At 49.8% G+C, this 17968-nt stretch overlaps 1 protein-coding gene across 1 annotated transcript in view; it reads left to right on the top strand.

Annotated features, from left to right (window-relative positions):
• The window catches only part of LRRC49 (leucine rich repeat containing 49), a 1414487-nt gene that overhangs the window by 126135 nt on the left and 1270384 nt on the right, over positions 1-17968 (top strand). The window contains exon 2 of the mRNA XM_069624757.1: positions 10138-10200. Coding sequence (XP_069480858.1) covers positions 10138-10200 — 63 coding nt within the window. The remainder of the gene's footprint in view (positions 1-10137; positions 10201-17968) is intronic.

The raw sequence follows: 17968 nt of genomic DNA, 5'->3' as shown, positions 1-17968 counted from the left end.
TTTCTAAAGACTGTGCATTTAGTGGCTTAGTGCGTGTATAAGCAGCCTCAAATGTCATGTCATTAAACTATATCGGATAACCACTCATTAAATCTTGGGTCTGGTGGCCTGCACCAGTTCATCACTATCCTCCTCTGGGCTAGGACCAAGAGGAGCCCGACCAGCCTTCTTGCAAAGCCAGGAATGGTTAGGGAATATCCCAGCAGGGCCATCATCGGGTTCAACTCATCATGTTCTTTAGTGATCTGGGTAATCACAGCAAACACCTTCACCCAGAAATTCAAGATCCCTGGGCATAGCTCCTCCAAGTGAATAAAATCAGTATTTGATTTTTTACATCGTGGACATTCATGTGATACAGCAGGATAGAATCTGTGGAGTTTGATTGATGTATGGTATGTGTGATGTATACATTTAAAATTAATCTGTTTGTATGTAGCATTCATTGAAACCTTCTTAGTTTGTCCCACAATTTAAGACCACTCCTCGTCCTGTATCTCCAGATCCAAGCTGCTCTCCCACCGGCGCCTGGAGGATATATATATATCGAGTTCCCCTGGTTGAGCCTCTCATATATTTTAGAAACCAATTGACCCTCACGCTGCATGGCATCGGGAAGTAGTGTGAACGTGGCAGGGTCAGGGTGTGTCGGGAATGATGGAAACCATGTTCTGAATTCATTCCTGAGTCTAAATTACATGAAGATGTCGAGCAGAGAGGTGCCCCCTTGTCCTTAAAGCTCTCTAGCATTAAGAAACTACCCCCTGGATAAAGGTCTCCAAATGTGTCCAGACCAAGTTGGGAAATTAATTCATATTTTTTCAAGCGTTATTTCTATCCTGGCCACATTTCTAACTGGTAGTAAGGGTGAGCACAGACTGGAGACACCTCATTTCAGAGAGATCCTCCTCCATGCTTTGTATGTACAGGCAACATTTATCTCACTTCTCTTATCCTTAATACCGAAAAAGGTTGCCGTACGTAACCAAGTCAGGGCTGCAAGTGCTCTCTCAAACCGAATGTGTGGCCTCTCCGGCCTGGCCTGATACCAGAATGACAAAAACTGGGCCTGCGCGGCAAGATAGTATCGCTCAAAGTCCGGGAGTGCCAGTCGCCTATATGCTGGGGTGCTGAAATCACCTCCTGTTTCACTCTTGCCTGCTTGCCTGCCCAGATCAGTTCTAATAATATGCTTTTAAGGTGAGAAAAGAAAGTCTTAGAGAAAGGCAGAGGAATGTTCAGAAACAAATGCAGACATTTTGGAAGGATCTCCATTTTAATTAGCGCAGTTCTCCCAAGTATAGATAATGGGAGCCCCTGCCACTGTTGCACCTGTTGCTCCAGATTATTAATGGCCCTTCCATAGTTCCCCCAAACAAAGTAATACATAATCTCTTGTGATTTCTATCTCAAGGTTTCTAGGGTTTTCTCTTTCCCATCTGAACCCATAATCATCCTGAAATGGCTGTGTGCCATCGGTTAGGGGGAAAATACTGACTTCCCGTGATTGATGCGCAGTCTGGAGTTTTCCCCGAATCGGTGCAGCTGCTGCATGATTTGTGCTAGATTTACCTGTTGGTGTTGGATAAACATCATCATGTCGTCCGAATGCATGCAAGGATATAATGGACTTGTGGGTATATAGCTGAATGCCCCTGTGTGTATGCTGTTCACTTAACAGGTCCACTAGCGGTTCCATGTCTAATGCAAATGGCACTGGCGAGAGAGAGCAGCCCTCCCTCGTGCCTCTACCCATCCCAAAGGGTCAGGCAGCGTTCCGTTAACACTTATTCTTGCCATTGGTAGATGATGCAGAACTATTATCATGGAGACAAAATGGTTACCCACCTCAACCTCCTTCAATACTGCAAACATAAATGGCCACTCTATTGAATCAAATGCTTTTTCAGCATCACGAAGGACTGAGACAGCTGGACTTTCAGGTTTAATCAGATTATATTTATATATTTTATTGTCTACACTGATGAGCGATAAGCGAAATTGGTCGATAGGAGCCGCATTGATCTGGCTCCTTTCCAGGCTTGAGTATTAAGGTGATTATGGCTTCTCTCATTGTTGCAGGGAGGGTTCCTCGGTCCACAGCCTCTTGATCAACCTTTATGAGATAAGGAGCCAGGGTATTGGCATAGGCTTTACAGAACTCGATGGATATGCCGTCTGGCCCAGGGGCTTTAGATCCCGCCAGACTCTTGATTGCCTCCAGAATTGCATCAACTGTAATATCCCGGTTAAGCAACTCCTGATGTGCTGGAGTCAGCCAAAATAGTTCAATGTGCTCTAGGTACTGCAGGATTTGGGCATATGTTGTTTTCCCCTTGGGTGCATACACGTCACTTTAGAACCGTAGGAACACCTCTGCGATTTGAACAGTGACAAACTTAGGGTCACTACCACCTTCCTTAACAACATCAATGCATTCACTTTTACTCCCCTCCACTAGCATTGTTGCCAGTAAGTAATGCACCAGGTCTTTTTCCCTCACCATATTGTTGCACTTGATGATGCCAAGTTACATTTTATCTGAATTTAAGCAAGTCTTGCTGTATGACTGCTAGTGCCTCCTTGCTCCCGGTCTCCTGATATGTCTTCTCTAACCCCCAGCCTTTGCTCATTGGATTCTAGATCTACTGTAATAGTCCATATGCTCCCTGCTTCTTTGGCTATACGTTCTCCTCATATGTGTATGTGTATATATATATATATATATATACATATATATAAAAATCCCTTCGAGTATTCCCAAAGGGGGCATCAAAGTAAGACAGACACAAGTGATCACAGTTCAAGGGTGTTCATTAAACTGTAAAATGGGTGAGATAAACACCTAATCTAAATCTAAGATGGGAGCAAGCTACGACAATCTAATAATAATACAGTCCTAGTGAAGTCTAGTCAAATAATAAGGGCCTATACTAAAAATAAATATTGCCAATCCTTACTGCTATTCTACAAGAGTGTGGGATAATGTTCACAAGAAAAGAAACAAGTGTTCACAAAATAATAAGTCAGGAAGTTATGGAGGGGGGTCTCCCTTCCCCATGTTTTTAGCACGGCACAAGTCAGGACTATCGAGCACAGCACACTCCTGGGCTTCTTTGGTACAAACCTGATGTGCCAAAACAACAAACAAAAGTTCTGTCTGTTAACCTTTACGTCGGGTGATTACCCTTCACCCTTGGATCCCCCTCATCCAGGCTTCAATCCTTCTCTCAGTCCCCAGCCTCCCTCAGTCGGGCTCAGACCAACCAGAGCACTTGTCAATTCAAACAGACTTCCGAAGGGCGATCTCGTCTCGCTCGGTCACACTGTTAGCCTACGGCACGCACGGATTTCACACAATCGTAGTTCGCATGTCGTTCCCCTCACCCAGGGGCAAATGCCTGTTTCACAATATCAAAATGTATGCAATGTGTCAAGTAGCTGGTACTTGTAGTTTCTTTACTCACAATGTTCAACACAGTCTCTTTGTTCAGGAGAGGGGTACCAGCCAGAGACCTTGGACTGAGCGCACATGTGGCGCCGGACCACTGTATGTCTGGTACCAAGTTTGTTCACAAAAGACCTCTTGTCTAATTATCTTTTTAATGTTGCCACTGCAACCTTGAGCCTAACACAGTCCGGTCTACAATAGGGTTCTTCCGACTCATTGGCTGTGTTGAACTCGTTGGCGGTTTATTTGCCGCTGGAGTCAAGGATGGTAGCACAATGGCAACAGCTTCTCCCAGCCCTGGCTATCAGTGCAGGAGGATTCCATGTACTGCTGACATCCGTCGCACGATTTGCCAGCTGCAATTCCCGGTCTTATGTTTCTTTGCGCGTCTGTGTTGAAAAGGGCAAGGGCAACTCCCTGCTTAACGTGCCTTCAGGTCTCACCGCTGTTCTCCTACGTTTGAACTGCCATCCTGGAATGGCTACTTCCTCGTGCATTCTGCCTTGCTCTGAGTGTGCTCTTGTGCTCCGCCTTTTATCCGTATGGGGAAGGGAAAGGGTAGTCCGCTGTGTGTAGTTGTCGACAATTGCCCGACTCTGCCTGACCCTTGTGTTGAGACATGTCAGGTAAACGGCTCTGGTATTAGTCCGTTGTCGCTCACGGTGTGAGAAAGTGTTTGTGTTGGAAAAGGGGGTGGGGGTAGAGTTTCTAAATATCCTACTAGGTAGGAGGGGGAAAAGGTGTTACAACGAGGGGATACCGCGTCTCACCCTTCGGTGTCCCACTTCTACTCCCTGAAGACCCCTCCCCCCCCATCCAGGTGATCCAATAGCGATGGCCGTGTCCTGGCCACCTGGATGATAGATCCCTGGGGACTAGCGAGACTCCACTTTGCCCTTGTTTGTGGAAAAAAAAGAACTCTTATTTCATCCCGTAAGTCATGCCTAAATACGTCATTCAGCATGCCCTCTGGTTTAAACTTCCACCAACCCCGGTTAGGGTGCATGTCTATCCCAATGCCTTCTAATGTCACTGCTGAAAGGGTCTGACGGCATACGTGGTAGAATCATACAGTCCCCCATTTGTGTTGCCAGTAGCTTGGAAAGTAAGAGAAAGTTGATGCACAAAGCTGTATTATGAACCCAACAGTGAAAAGTGTATTCACTGTCTTCTGGGTGACATAGCCTCCATATATCCACCAAATCAGACATGCTGTAGATTTGTTTTATTTTGTGAGCCATTTTAGACTCCACTCTGATGCTTGCTGAGGTTCTATCCCTTACCGGGTCAAGAACAGTGTTAAAGTCTCCTCCCCATATTATCATGGAGTCTTCCAATGTCGACAGAGTATCCACTGCCGAATTATAGAAATCTGGATTATCCAAATCGGGGGCATAACGGGTGAGGAAAGTAACTGGCGCCTCTTCAGTATAGCCTTTCAGCATTAGGAATTGGCCATCGTCGTCTTTTGTCACCTCCCGTAGCCTAAATCTTAGGGCACAATGTATTAGAATAGCCACACCTCAGGGGTAATTAGAACTGGACTAATAGTACCTGTGGCATCCCCACTCGACAGCCAATTTGGACTCTGAGGCACTGTGTGTCGCTTGAAGAAAAGCAATGTTAATTTTATGTTCTTTCATGTACAATCAATGTTTCCTGGCCTTATGCGGATGGTTACTCCCTCTAATGTTCCAGCTGACCAATGTGATCATCATTTGGGCGTGGGGCGACCCTTTACATTTGGCATGTAGCTGACTTTTATCCCCCCTTCTGTCCCCATTGGCGCTCCTAGTTTAACATATCTTGCCCTAGAAGTGTTCCTCAGAAGACTCCCTTTAGGCACGACTAAGGAAATCATCCTCCAGACTGATGCTTCCTTAATGGGCCTGGGAACCGTTTTATCTCAAAACCACGACGGATTGGAACACCCGATATTATACATCAGTCGGAAGTTGTTTGCCAGGGAGAAAAACTACTCAGTCATCGAGTTAGAGGCACTGGCAGTCAAATGGACAGTGATACATCTCAAATGCTACCTTTTGGGTAATTGGTTTCAACTGATTATAGACCACTCACCTTTGGTGTGGATTAGTCAGAGGAAGGAATCCAATCCTAGGGTTATGTGGTGGTTCTTGGACCTTCAACAGTTATGCTCCAGAAGGGTCGAGAGCAAGGCAACGTGGACTTTCTCTCCCGGTCTCCATATGAAGCACTGCGGTCCAACCCACATAAGGGAAGGGTATGTGAGAAAACTAAGGGTATCCTCACACCTACTCCCCTTGCATCCCCTTCTCAGGTGGTCAGGGAAATGCCATTGCTTTTGGATCCTGACCCTGAGGGTTGACATTCGAGGGAGGATCACCTGAGTGGAGGGTCCTTAGGGATTGGGCAGAGGATGTCCACAGACGAGACATGGTATCCCCCTTTTCCTTGCAATAACCCACCTTACCCTCCCCCTGCCTTTATAGGCTGTTGCAAATCACTTCCCTTTTTTTTCCCTCATTCATACCACTATAGTACTGGGACGAGGACGGGCGACTAGGAGTGGTCCACACTAACATCTAATTTCACCACTCTGGTACTGAGACGAGGAAGAGGCCTGAAGACTTTATAAGGGTCAGGCATGTCCAGAGAACAACAATAATTTTGGTCAGGCAACTGGATTTAAGGACTCGCACCTGCAACCTGTTAAAGCACCTGCAACCTGTTAAATGGTTGCAGATGCATGAAAAGGTGGGGCCGACCATCAGGAAATAGAGACCAGCAGGTGAGAAGCCAGGCTGAGCATATTGGGCCAGTGAGGGGAAAAATCCTGTTCAGATGGAGGCTGCTGAGGAGGAACCTTCCTGGAGGCCAGGACGCCGGCATATACCCAGGAGAGACTGTGACGCCGAGGCTGGATCGGACCGTGAGAGGGTCACATTAGTTGGAGCCTCCCTGCTCGGGTGCCCACTGCAGGAGCTGTGGGGCACGGAAGGGAGCCTATTGCTCTAAAATACCGGCAACATCTTCGAGAGGTGAGCGGAGCTGCCGGCAGCCCACAGCGGGAATAGCAGTGTGTGAGCACAGCTTGCAATACTACGGAGACCATGTGCAGAGCAGAAGAAGAGGAAAGAAGCCATCCGCAGGAGCCGCCAGGGAAGACTCGTACGGGGTGCTCATGGGGGCTTAACAGGGCAAAAGTAATTGCGAATTAACGTAATGAGATGTGCAAGTGAAAGTGAACACAAAGTGAAGGGTTGTAGTGAACTATACGAATACGTTGAAATGCAAGTGAAATGCAAGTGAAAGAATATGAACTAAGAACTATTGAATACTGAACTAAAGGAAAGCTTTGACAAACCTATGAATCGAATGCAAGTTGGTGTGAAGCACTCGTGACATATATTGAAAGACAAAGAACGAATCTCATGAAATACAATGAAAAGCAAGTAATGAATATTACAGAAGAGTGTGAAAGTAATGTGGTGAAGGAAAGAGCACACTATGGATTGAACTGTATGAAAGAACACACGAGGAAAACACATTGTGGCAAAGCCAAAAGACTGGTGAAAGGAAAGTGAATGTGAACCAGAACACAGGTGCAGAGAAAGAAGAACCTGTGTGGGCAGGAAAGCCTAGGTTTCCCGGTTGTGTGAACTGTGATGTGAGGTCCAACAACAGTGCCTAGAACGGGGATACGCTATCTGTAAAAGTTAAAGAAACATACGGATAACAAATCTGCATGTGTGAAAGAGACTGCTTAAGGGAAGCAGAAGAAAGCAATCTGTATAAACCTGTCCAGGAAACAGGAGTGCAATGTTGACCTGTAACTGGTTTTGAATATTAAGAGACTGTGAATTGATAAGCTGGACGAGCTGATGTCTGGAGAAGGGAAAACCCAAGACTTTGTGAGTTTTGGTATCGCCTTTAAAAATAGAATCCCGAGGCCTTTACAGTAGAAGATTGTCGCCTTCGGAACGGGAACTCCAAGGCCACTTTATTTTGAACTGTGTTGCCTTCCTGGGGAAGGGAACCTAGAGATTCCTTTTGAACCGTGTTGTCTTGGGGAAAGGATCCTCGACACTTTGTGAAACTGTCTGGAACTTGGTCAGGGGGAGCTGGAAAACAAGCCAAGAGCTGGAAGAAGCTCAGAACTTTATTTTTGAACACTATTTGATTTGTGGTTGGCATCCCTACATATTGTTTAGCTTTAGTTGTGAGGAGAAGTATAGGTTTTGGACACAGTCAGACTTTAAAGTTGAACTTACTGACTCAGACTATCCTTAGTTTCTTTAGGTAGGGAAATCCCACCTTAGCATAGGGCAAGTTAGGCCTTCAACCATCCTGACATTTAAGTTAATAAAACAATTCTGTTTGAATTTTGAATCTATTGTCTGCGTCTTGCTCCATGATGCCTTCACCCCCACTCCCTACCTTAATCTGCCCATTTCTTGACCTGCCAGTCTAGTAAAACTTGTAAAAACTGAACATAGCCCATCCCCGTACTCTTCTCCTCCCACATAGGCAACCCCGATCCACCTGGTATTATCCCATCGCCACCTGTCACAGCAATAAAGTATGCGGCACAAGCAGAAGGTCAGTTGAATCAACCAAGGTGGCAGCAATATCATGAATGCATGACACTAATTATGCAATGTGCTCAATACAACTTCCCCTCCTCTGTGACGGGGAGAGGCTCACCAGTGTCCCCCCTTTGCTGGTTCTCGGGTGAAGATATGTCCTCAGAGCCCATGTCAATTTTTTAAGTGTACAGGTTGTATCCTTATGGCGAAGTTAGAAGCTGACCCAGGCGTAGTGAAAAATAGTACTTTGCCGCCCCAGTGCCCGCAGCTTAGTGGGAAACATCATTGAGTACTTGACATTCTTTTCTCAAAGTAAGCATTTCGCTCCCGCTAATGTTGTCCTGGATGCCTGAACAGCTGCAGAAAAGACTGGAAAAACCTGTTTTCGGTCACCATCTTAAGTTAGATGCCCCTTAAGCTTGGCCAACCTCAGAATGGGATCTTGGTCTCTGTAATTAAGGATCCTGGCAATAATAGGGCTCTGAGGGGAGGGTGTGGAGAGGAGCCTGGGATAGGTGTGGTAGCAGGTATTCGGTGCTTGCGCTTCACTACGAACAAGCGCGATAGTTAAGTCCGACCAGCAATTTCCTTGCAGATCTTTTACACAAATTTCTCCATCTGCCCCTGCACTTGCACTTACCATACTCCTAGCAGCCGTATGTTATTCCTTCGAGCACGACCCTCCATGTCTTCATTTTCCGCCATCACTGCCTTGAGAGATTCTTCCAGCAGCTTAACGTTTGAAGAGGACGTGGCACATGTCTTCCAGGTCTGATATTCGGTTCTCTACCTTCTCTATTCAGGTGAAATGTTTGTCCAGTCTCACTTGTAGAAGTACCCCCATTATAAGCCAAGGCGTTCATTTTGGAGTCAAGTTTGCCTATGCCAGCCTTCAGTTGAAGCAAGATCTCTTTCATATCTGTCGAAGGAGCTGTGACTCTACCTTCGGCAGCATCTTCTTTCCCGAAGCTCTAGGCTGTATCAGCCATTGGTTTGGACCTTTTAGATAAGGGCATGGGGTCAAAGGAAGGCTTTGCTGATTTTTGTCTGTCTTCCCCATTTCGAGCGTGTCCGGGCCGAGCGCACATTCACGCTCGCGGCACCCTGCTGTTGCCCTTTCAATGTGCAGAGGTTCCTTGTAGCCCGTTGGTAGCCTCAGTACTGTGATGGTGTCTACCGATCGGGTTTTGGGGGAGCCCCCGCTTAAACGCAAAAAAAGGTCCTGGCATTGGCTCCACAGGTTCAGGATGCCTCTCTCAGGGTGCTGTCATGATGGGAGGGGGATGCAGCACCCCTCGCCCCCAGGCATTTATCGGCCGCCGCAGCCCAGCAGACTCCAGGCAATTGGCCCTGCCCCCCTCAGTGCAACATGGCGCACAGCAAGCACAAGCAGGGCTAAACCCAATGCTGCAGTGGCTATCCACTGGACACCATGGTCTGGCCCTCCAGCCTCCGCATCCCATCCACATATTAGGCAGGTCCAGAAGGTCCCTTGTCGACACAGAGGAATGCCCTAGTAACGGGTCCCTGGGGGGCAGGGTGCCTCTCCTAGGCCACCGCAGTTACAGAGGAGCTCCGCTCAGTCCGCCTTCATGCGGTCATTGATGCCATTTGCTGCAACACTGCTGTCCCAGTGAGGGCGCTGCTCCTTTTTGCTGCACTGCCCAGTCTCCTGTTTCTGCCCAATTCTCCACAGGGGATTACTGACGAGTTCTGCAGCGAGGTGGGCCACTATGTGGAGGGAAGGCCACCAGGATAAGTCAGGATTTTGGAGGAGGCGTTTCTGGCACTACGGAGCTCACATGGGAGCCGCCAGCTTGGTGGGGCTCTTGAGTCCCCCCACAACCCTAGTTAATTGGTGCAAAAAGTGGACTTTTTTTTGCAAGGAACTGCTGAAAGGTTACATATAATTGGTGCTTCTAACACAGAACACAGGTGACTATATCTGATTTATAAGATCCTCAAAGATTACTAATTAATGCAAGCTTTCCACATATGTATTATTTCTAACAGCATATCACACCCAAAAGTGAAGACCATCCCTTTTTTAAACTTTTAAATGAATAACATTTTACAGAATCATAGTTACTGACCCTGTCTTCTGTTTTTTCTTTGTAGGCTACCAATTATGGATTGCAGCTGGTCCTTCAGGCATCTGCTGTGGTTGAGAGAAACAAGCAGGTGAGCATGCAAACAGCACAGTACACATAAATACCCTCCTCTCCAAGGTCCCTTTCCACTGTCCATGGTCTCCTTCTATGCTAGTTTGACATTGGGGTTTACCTTTCTCATTCAGTACAGATGTTTGTTGTCCAAACCATGATACAAAAGGGATACGCATGCTGTAACCATATTGATTTATATTAAACACATGTTATACTCCCTTATGGTCCTATAACTTCATTCAAAGACGTTTTTATTAGTGTGTCTAAGTTACGTCTGGACAGGGCTTTTCGATTTTAAAAGATGTAACTCTGGCTTACTCTGTAGTAAGTGAGGACTAAGCCAGAGTTACTCATGGTATATTCTTTGTAAATTGTTTGCTTAGTTTACAAAGTTAAAGCTAGTAACATATATAGTTTCTAAATCTAATGTTACAAAGGAAATTAAAACACAAGTATTTCCTCTTGCAAACCTTTGTACTTTTAAAAATAAAACATTACAGAATAAAATAATAACAATAAAACGGATTGCACATAGCAAAGCTTTAGGTTTCAACACATTACTAAAGACTACCTAATCAATGGCAAATATGTTTCATCATGAACAATCTAGTTGTAATTGAACAGCTGCCAACTGGACCCATATCACACTTGACACCTTGAGCCCGCCCTTGCTTTTCCCTTTGCCCTCTCCCCAGAACGCAGAGTGAACTAAAGGACAGGTTCAAGTTGTCCCAAATGACATGGAGCCACTGTTACCCGGTGGTTAAGGGGTTAAGACTCTCAGCCCCCTCCGTTGGGGAGGCGGAGTCTGATGAGGGAGGAATGGGAGAAAGGGGTTCTGGGGGAAGGCGTGGCAGCGGTCTGGGCGTGTGAGCATTTTCATAACTTTATAATCGGAAAGAAGTTTACGCTGATCACTGATCATCAGGCACTCCTCTCATTGTTTGGGAACCCGCATACCAAGATGCCACCAAGGATTGAGAGGTGGGGCATCCGCCTCCAGGAATACGATTACGATATCGTACACCGCCCGGGGGGCGACCTTAACCCCGCTGACTACCTCTCCCGACACCCAGTAGGGGCCCCGCTGGCACGGAAGGGTGACGTTGCGTATGTGCAATATGTGGCGGCTCAGGCGCTGCCCCCGGCACTATCACTTGAAAGGGTAGCGGCCGCATCGGCAGCCGATCCGACGACAGCCCTGGCGATCAGCCTCACGACGGCCAACAAGTGGAAAGATCACCACAGAGCCACTCTAGCTCACCTGGGCGTGAACAAGCAAGAAATCGAACGGCTAGCCAGGGTCCATGGTGAACTGGCGGTAAAGGACGATAACATTCTGCTCAGAGGGTGCAGGATCGTCATCCCTGCCACACTCAGGAGCGAGGTGGTCAGCATAGCTCACGAAGGTCACAGGGGAGCCGAGAACACAAAGAAGCAGCTCAGATGCCATGTGTGGTTCCCCTTCCTGGACGCAGCTGTGGACGAGTGGGTGAAGAACTGCCACGCCTGTCAGTGCACAGCCCCTGCAGAACGTCCGCCCCCGCTCCAACACACTCAAATACCTGAGCACCCATGGGAACGAGTAGCCATGGATTTTTACGGGCCCACTGAAGCGGGCGACTACATTCTGCTCTTCGTGGATGAACACTCAAGATTCCCGATTGCCAAGAGAGTCAGTTCCACAGCATTCTCTCAAGTTGCGGCAACGATAGAAGAGGTCTTTAGTGAGTGGGGGATCCCCAAGTGGGTCAAATCTGACAACGGACCACCGTTCTGTGGACACGAATTTGGGACGTTGGCAGAGCACCTGGGGTTCAGGCACATGAAGATCACACCACGCCACCCCCAGGCTAATGGAATGGCGGAGCGATTTATGGCATCGATTAAGAAGGCCATTCAGAGGGCACGGCTGGACGCCGTTGATACACACCAAGCGCTATGCCGCCTGTTAAGAGACTACAGGAACACTCCTCATGAGGTCACAAATAAGACGCCTGCAGAGCTCATGTTCAGATATGAGGTGCGAACTCGCATCCCGAGGAGTACGGTGCAGGCTGAGCCGGCCGACCAAGATCTGCTCCAGAGAGATGCGGTGGCAAAAGAGATTGCGAGGCGTCGCACCGATGCACGAAGAGGAGCGGTGCTGCCGGAGCTCCAGGTGGGAGACGAAGTCCTGGTACAGCAGCCTGCAAGCAGGAAGACAGACCCGCGGTTTGCTCCAAGCCCCATGAGGATTGTTGCCATGAAAGGCACGATGGTGACGGCGGAAGATGAGAACAGGACCATCACCAGAAACTGTCAGCAGTTCAGGCCGTATGCAAGGAGAGAGCCCACGGAAGGAACCCAAAGGGCACTTTCACCGGAACCACGGATGCAGAGGGATGATGAGTGGTTTCCCCCGGAAGGGGACCCCCGGGACATGGCCCAGAGTGAAGTGATTGAAGAGGAGCCCGATCTGGGGACTCGAGGTGAGAGGCCGAGACGGCTCATAAAGAAGCCGATGAGACTTGTTGAGGAGTGTTGAGTTATTTGTTGAGACACAGCGTGTCAAGTTGATGTTTGGACATATTGTCCGGGGGTAGTGTTACCCGGGACTCAAGGGGTTAACGCTCGTGAGCCCCCTCCGTTGGAAAGGCGGAGTTTGACTGGGCAAGGGGGTTATGGGGCACGTGCGCTGCGAATGCCGGTTCCTGTTTGGTTGTGAAAGAATAAAGAAGTTCCTCCTATCTCTCCGTGTGTGCGTCTTTCATTTGGGCCTAGATCCCTAGGTAACAAGGCGCGCCAGGCGCGGGTCTTACTACGTTGTGGAAAAAGGAATAAAGACATTCCTCTGATCCCTCCGTGTGTGCGTCCTTCATTAGGCCTATATCCATAGGCAACATTTGGCGATGAGGATTTCTCCCGCACACCGGAGTCCTCCTCCAGTGGCAATCTGACACATCCACGCTCGTGCTGTGGGAGACACAGTGAGCCTACTCCTCCTCCTCCAGCGCGTAACACGGCAATCCGCCGGATTCGCTCAGGCGGTCGCTGACCCGCTGAGCCTCCTCCTCCTCACCTCGCACAGGCACGCCTGCTCCTGCCCCGGCCGACGCTAATCTGCGGCGACGACAACACGGGGAGTGTGCAGCAGGCCCCATAAAGCTGCCGGGCCCCAGTGAAGACACGCATGCCGGCGATCCCGCCCACGCCCTCCCTCCTGGCCCACAGGCCTTCGCCACGGAAGCCACCTCACTGGAGCAGAGGCCCTACAGTTTCACCCCTGCCATCGGACACCCAGGTGAGCGTGTGGGTGCACGTGGAAACGCTTGAGGCCCAGTGCCCTCGCCCCATTTGCTGGCTACGCACCCGCAGACCCCCACCCGTCAGGCACCATGAGCAACCCGCGCTCCAACCCTGGTTCCAACCCGGGATCTCCTCAACCGCCGCGGGCGGCAAAGTCAATACAGTTACGGTTGCCCCCGCCATTCACCATGACGCCCCAAGCCACCAAAGGCCCCAGATGGACCGACTGGATGGATGACTTTCATCACTTCGTGAGGGGATCCGGTGACGGTGACTCCCCCAACAAAAGAGACATCTTCCTTAACCTCGTAGGGGGGGAAATAAAGACTGTAGTGAAAACGATTCCGGCAGCTGACCAAAACACCTTCCCCAACCTGATTGCTGCCTTAGACAAACTGCTAATCATCGAGGTCAATCGTGACTACGAAAGATATTTATTCAACCAATGCACCCAAATGCCACAGGAGACTGAGGAGACTGGTGACGAGTTCATAACGCGTCTAAGGGTGAAGGGAGCAAACTGCCAGTTTGACGCGTTCTCGCTAGAGGAAGCCATAAGACTGAGGGTGATCGAGGGTTGCCTCTCCCCCTCACTCAAGAAGCAGCTATTTAAAAAGCCACTCACCATCCCCGAAGTGAGTGAACTTGCTCGTATTCATGAGAGGGTGGATGCGCAAGCCTCATCCATGGGACACTCCGGCAACCCTAAACAAGACACAAGTGAACTCATAGCTGCCATACAACCGTCTCTCCAAGGTGACGGGGGACCACAGCCGCACAGAGCACCAGCGACTCCCGCCCCACGCCAACAAAGACAGTGCTACCGCTGCGGCATGTCGTTCCCCCACTCGGGGTCATGCCCGGCCCTATCCCAACGATGCACAAATTGTGGGAGAGAGGGACACTTTCACTCCGTTTGCAGAGAAGGCGTACCATTTCCCCCGATGCGACCCCAAGCGGCCGCCAGGATGCCTTTCCGGCCACCGCCCCAGCAGTACAATCAACCAAGACCCTACCAACAAGGGCAGGGGCAGAGGCGCTACGTCAGGGCAATCAATGAATACCAATCATCAGGATATCGACCACAGTACGACCAGGCAGAACAGACCAGGTATTTCACTGACGAATATGATAACCCTCCAACGGACTACAGGCCTGAGACACTTTACCAGGATGATCAGGCGACGGCCTACTATGCACCGTATGATCAATATGACCAGGACGAGTTCGTCAACCTCATACTTGACAACGAAGAAGCCAGGGAGGCCCCAAAAATCCCGATCAAAATGGGGAATTGCCAATTTCAGTTCATGGTCGACTCAGGCGCTACTGTGAACATTATGGGTGAGCAGGACTATGACAGGATACCACACCCGCCGCCGCTTGACCCATCCCGCTCGAGAATCTTTCAATGGGGGGCTGCCACCCTGTTACAGACAGTGGGACAGTTTGCTCAATGCTTCCTCCTGAATGGGCGACAAGTGAACACAACCATTCACGTCATCCGGTCGCTCGCCAGGAGCAGATGTCTGCTCAGCTACCACACGGCATCGCGCCTGGGATTCATTGAGATTCACGTGAACGCTGGTGACACGATCACCGCAACCTCGAACAACCTGGACCCGAGGAACACCACAGGGACAATAGCATTCCACCAGCCTCAGACTCTCGTCTCACAGGACGACATCGCAAGAAGATTCCCCAAGCTGTGCACGGGACTAGGGAAACTCAACGGCCCCCCCATCAAACTGCACATCGACCCTCAGGTGCGACCAGTGCCACAACACCCCAGAAGAGTCGGGTTCCACCTTCAGGAGGCAGTATCATAGGCGCTCCAACAACTGCTCTCCGATGGCATCATAGAACTGGCGACGGGGCCGACTCCATGGCTTTCCCCCCTCGTGGTGGTACCCAAAGAAGGGGGATAGATTCGGTTGTGTGTGGACATGAGGGTGGCCAACACAGCGATACAACGGGACCATGTATTGAGGACATGATTGTGCAGTTTAACAGCGCCCAGATGTTCTCCAAGCTAGACCTGATCCAAGGTTACCATCAGCTGGAGCTCCATCCCGACTCCAGAGCCATCACGACGTTTGCAACGCACGATGGACTCTTCAGATACCGGAGACTAAACTTCGGAATTTCGTCAGCCGCAGAGATCTTCCAGGAAGCGATACGTCAAATAATCAGACCTATAAAGGGAGCTCTGAATTATAGCGACGATATACTCGTCTTTGGATCATCCAAGGAGGCCCACGACACAGCACTGCACGACACCTGTGAAGCCCTTCAAAAGGCAGGTCTCACACTCCATATCACCAAATGCCGTTTCAGTAAAACGAAGCTCAAATTTTTCGTACATATCTTCTCCAGGGAAGGCATGATGCCGGATCCTGACAAGGTCGACACGATTACCAACCTCAGCGAACCCCTACAGGTCGCGGTCATCCGCTCTTTTCTCGGCATGGCGGGTTACTGTGCGAGGTACATACCCCACTACGCCTCCCTTACAGACCCTTTGAGAAAGTTGCTGCAGAAGGAGTCATCCTTCGAATGGACCCCGGCATGTCAACAAGCCTTCACCAACATCAAGCAGGCCCTCACGGAAGCCCACCGCCTCGTATACTTCACCCCATCGTGGCACACTGAGGTGGTGGTGGATGCCAGCCCGGTCGGCCTCCGAGCCATCTTGGCACAAACCAGTGGCGCGGACATCAACCCCAGACATGTTGTCGCCTATGCAAGCAGGGCGCTGTCAACGACAGAGCTAGCCTATTCCCAAGCTGAGAAGGAGAGCTTGGCGGTGGTCTGGGCGTGTGAGCATTTTCACAACTTTATCATCGGGAAGAGGTTCACTCTGATCACCGATCACCAGGCACTTCTATCCCTATATGGCAACCCGCATACCAAGATTCCACCGAGGATCGAACGGTGGGGCATCCGCCTCCAATAATACGACTATGACATTGTACACCGCCCTGGAGGTGACGCTCAATCCTGCTGACTATTTGTCACGACACCCTGTTGGAGCCCCGCTCGCCCGGAAGGGCGATGTTGCCTATATACAATATGTGGCATCCCACTCATTGCCACCAGCGTTATCCCTTGAAAGGGTCGCCGCCGCGTCCGCCGCCGACCCAACGACAGCCCTGGCTATCAGCCTAACTACGACCAGCAAATGGAAGGATCATCACAGAGCAATGTTAGCCCATCCAGGAGTGAACAAACAGGAGATCGAGCGGCTAGCTAGGGTGCAGAGTGAACTTGCCGTGAAAGACAACAACATTCTACTAAGGGGGTGCAGGATTGTCATGCCTGCCACGCTTAGAAGCGAGGTGGTCAGCACCGCCCATGAAGGCCACAGAGGGGCTGAAAATACGAAGAAGCAGCTGAGGTGCCATGTGTGGTTCCCCTTCCTGGATGCCGCCGTCGATGAATGGGTAAGGAACTGCCATGCCTGTCAGTGTACAGCCCCTGCCGAACGTCCGCCCCCACTACAACACACTCAGATACCTGACCGCCCCTGGGAACGAATAGCCTTGAATTTCTATCGGCCTACAGAAGCCGGTGATTACCTCCTACTCTTTATAGATGAACATTCGAGATTTCCTATAGTCAAAGTAGTTACCACCACAACGTTTCCCCAGGTAGCAGCGGTGATAGAGGAAGTATTTAGCGAGTGGGGGATCCCCAAATGTGTCAAGTCTGATAATGGACCGCCGTTCTGTGGGCACGAGTTTGGAACACTGGCGGAGCACCTGAGTTTCAGACACATGAAGATAACTCCTCGCCACCCACAAGCGAACGGAATGGCCGAGCGCTTCTTGGCGTAGATTAAGAAGACAATACAGAGAGCCCGGCTAGAAGCAGTCCACACACATCAGGCATTATGTTGCCTCTTAAGGGACTACAGGAACACTCCCCATGAGGCTACAAACAAGGCACCTGCCGAGCTCATGTTCCCCTACGAGGTGCGGACCCGCATTCCACGAAACTTGTCAAGCGCTGAGCCGGTTGACAGGGACCTGCTCCAAAGGGATGCTGAGGCAAAAGAGAAAGCGAGGCGCAGTACTGATGTGCGGCGCGGAGCGGTGACACAAGAATTCCACATAGGAGATGAAGTCCTAGTCCAACAGCCAATAACCAGGAAGACAGATCCGCGGTTTGCCCCAAGTCCCATGAGGGTAATCGCAGTGAAAGGTGGTGACAGCTGAAGATCAGAACAGAGCTGTCACCAGGAACTGTCAACAATTCAAACATTATGTTAAGAGAGAAGGCACAGAAATACCACAGAGGTCCGTTTCCCCAGAACCACGGATGCAGCGGGACGACCTGTGGACCCCTCCGGAGGGAGATCCTGGAGGGACGAGTCAGAGAGTGGAAACTCAAGATGTTCCAGAGCCCGTTGCTCAAGGTGAGAGGCCACGACGAATCATCAGGAAACCGATGAGACTTGTTGAAGAGTGTTAAGTTGATGTTTGGACATATTGTTC

The sequence above is a fragment of the Ambystoma mexicanum genome, chromosome 11, assembly GCF_040938575.1.
Source record: "Ambystoma mexicanum isolate Mex_15411 chromosome 11, UKY_AmexF1_1, whole genome shotgun sequence".
In the NCBI taxonomy this organism is placed as follows: Eukaryota; Metazoa; Chordata; class Amphibia; order Caudata; family Ambystomatidae; genus Ambystoma; species Ambystoma mexicanum.
The sequence above is the reverse complement of the archived record's forward strand: the minus strand, read 5'-3'. Positions and strand labels throughout refer to the sequence as shown.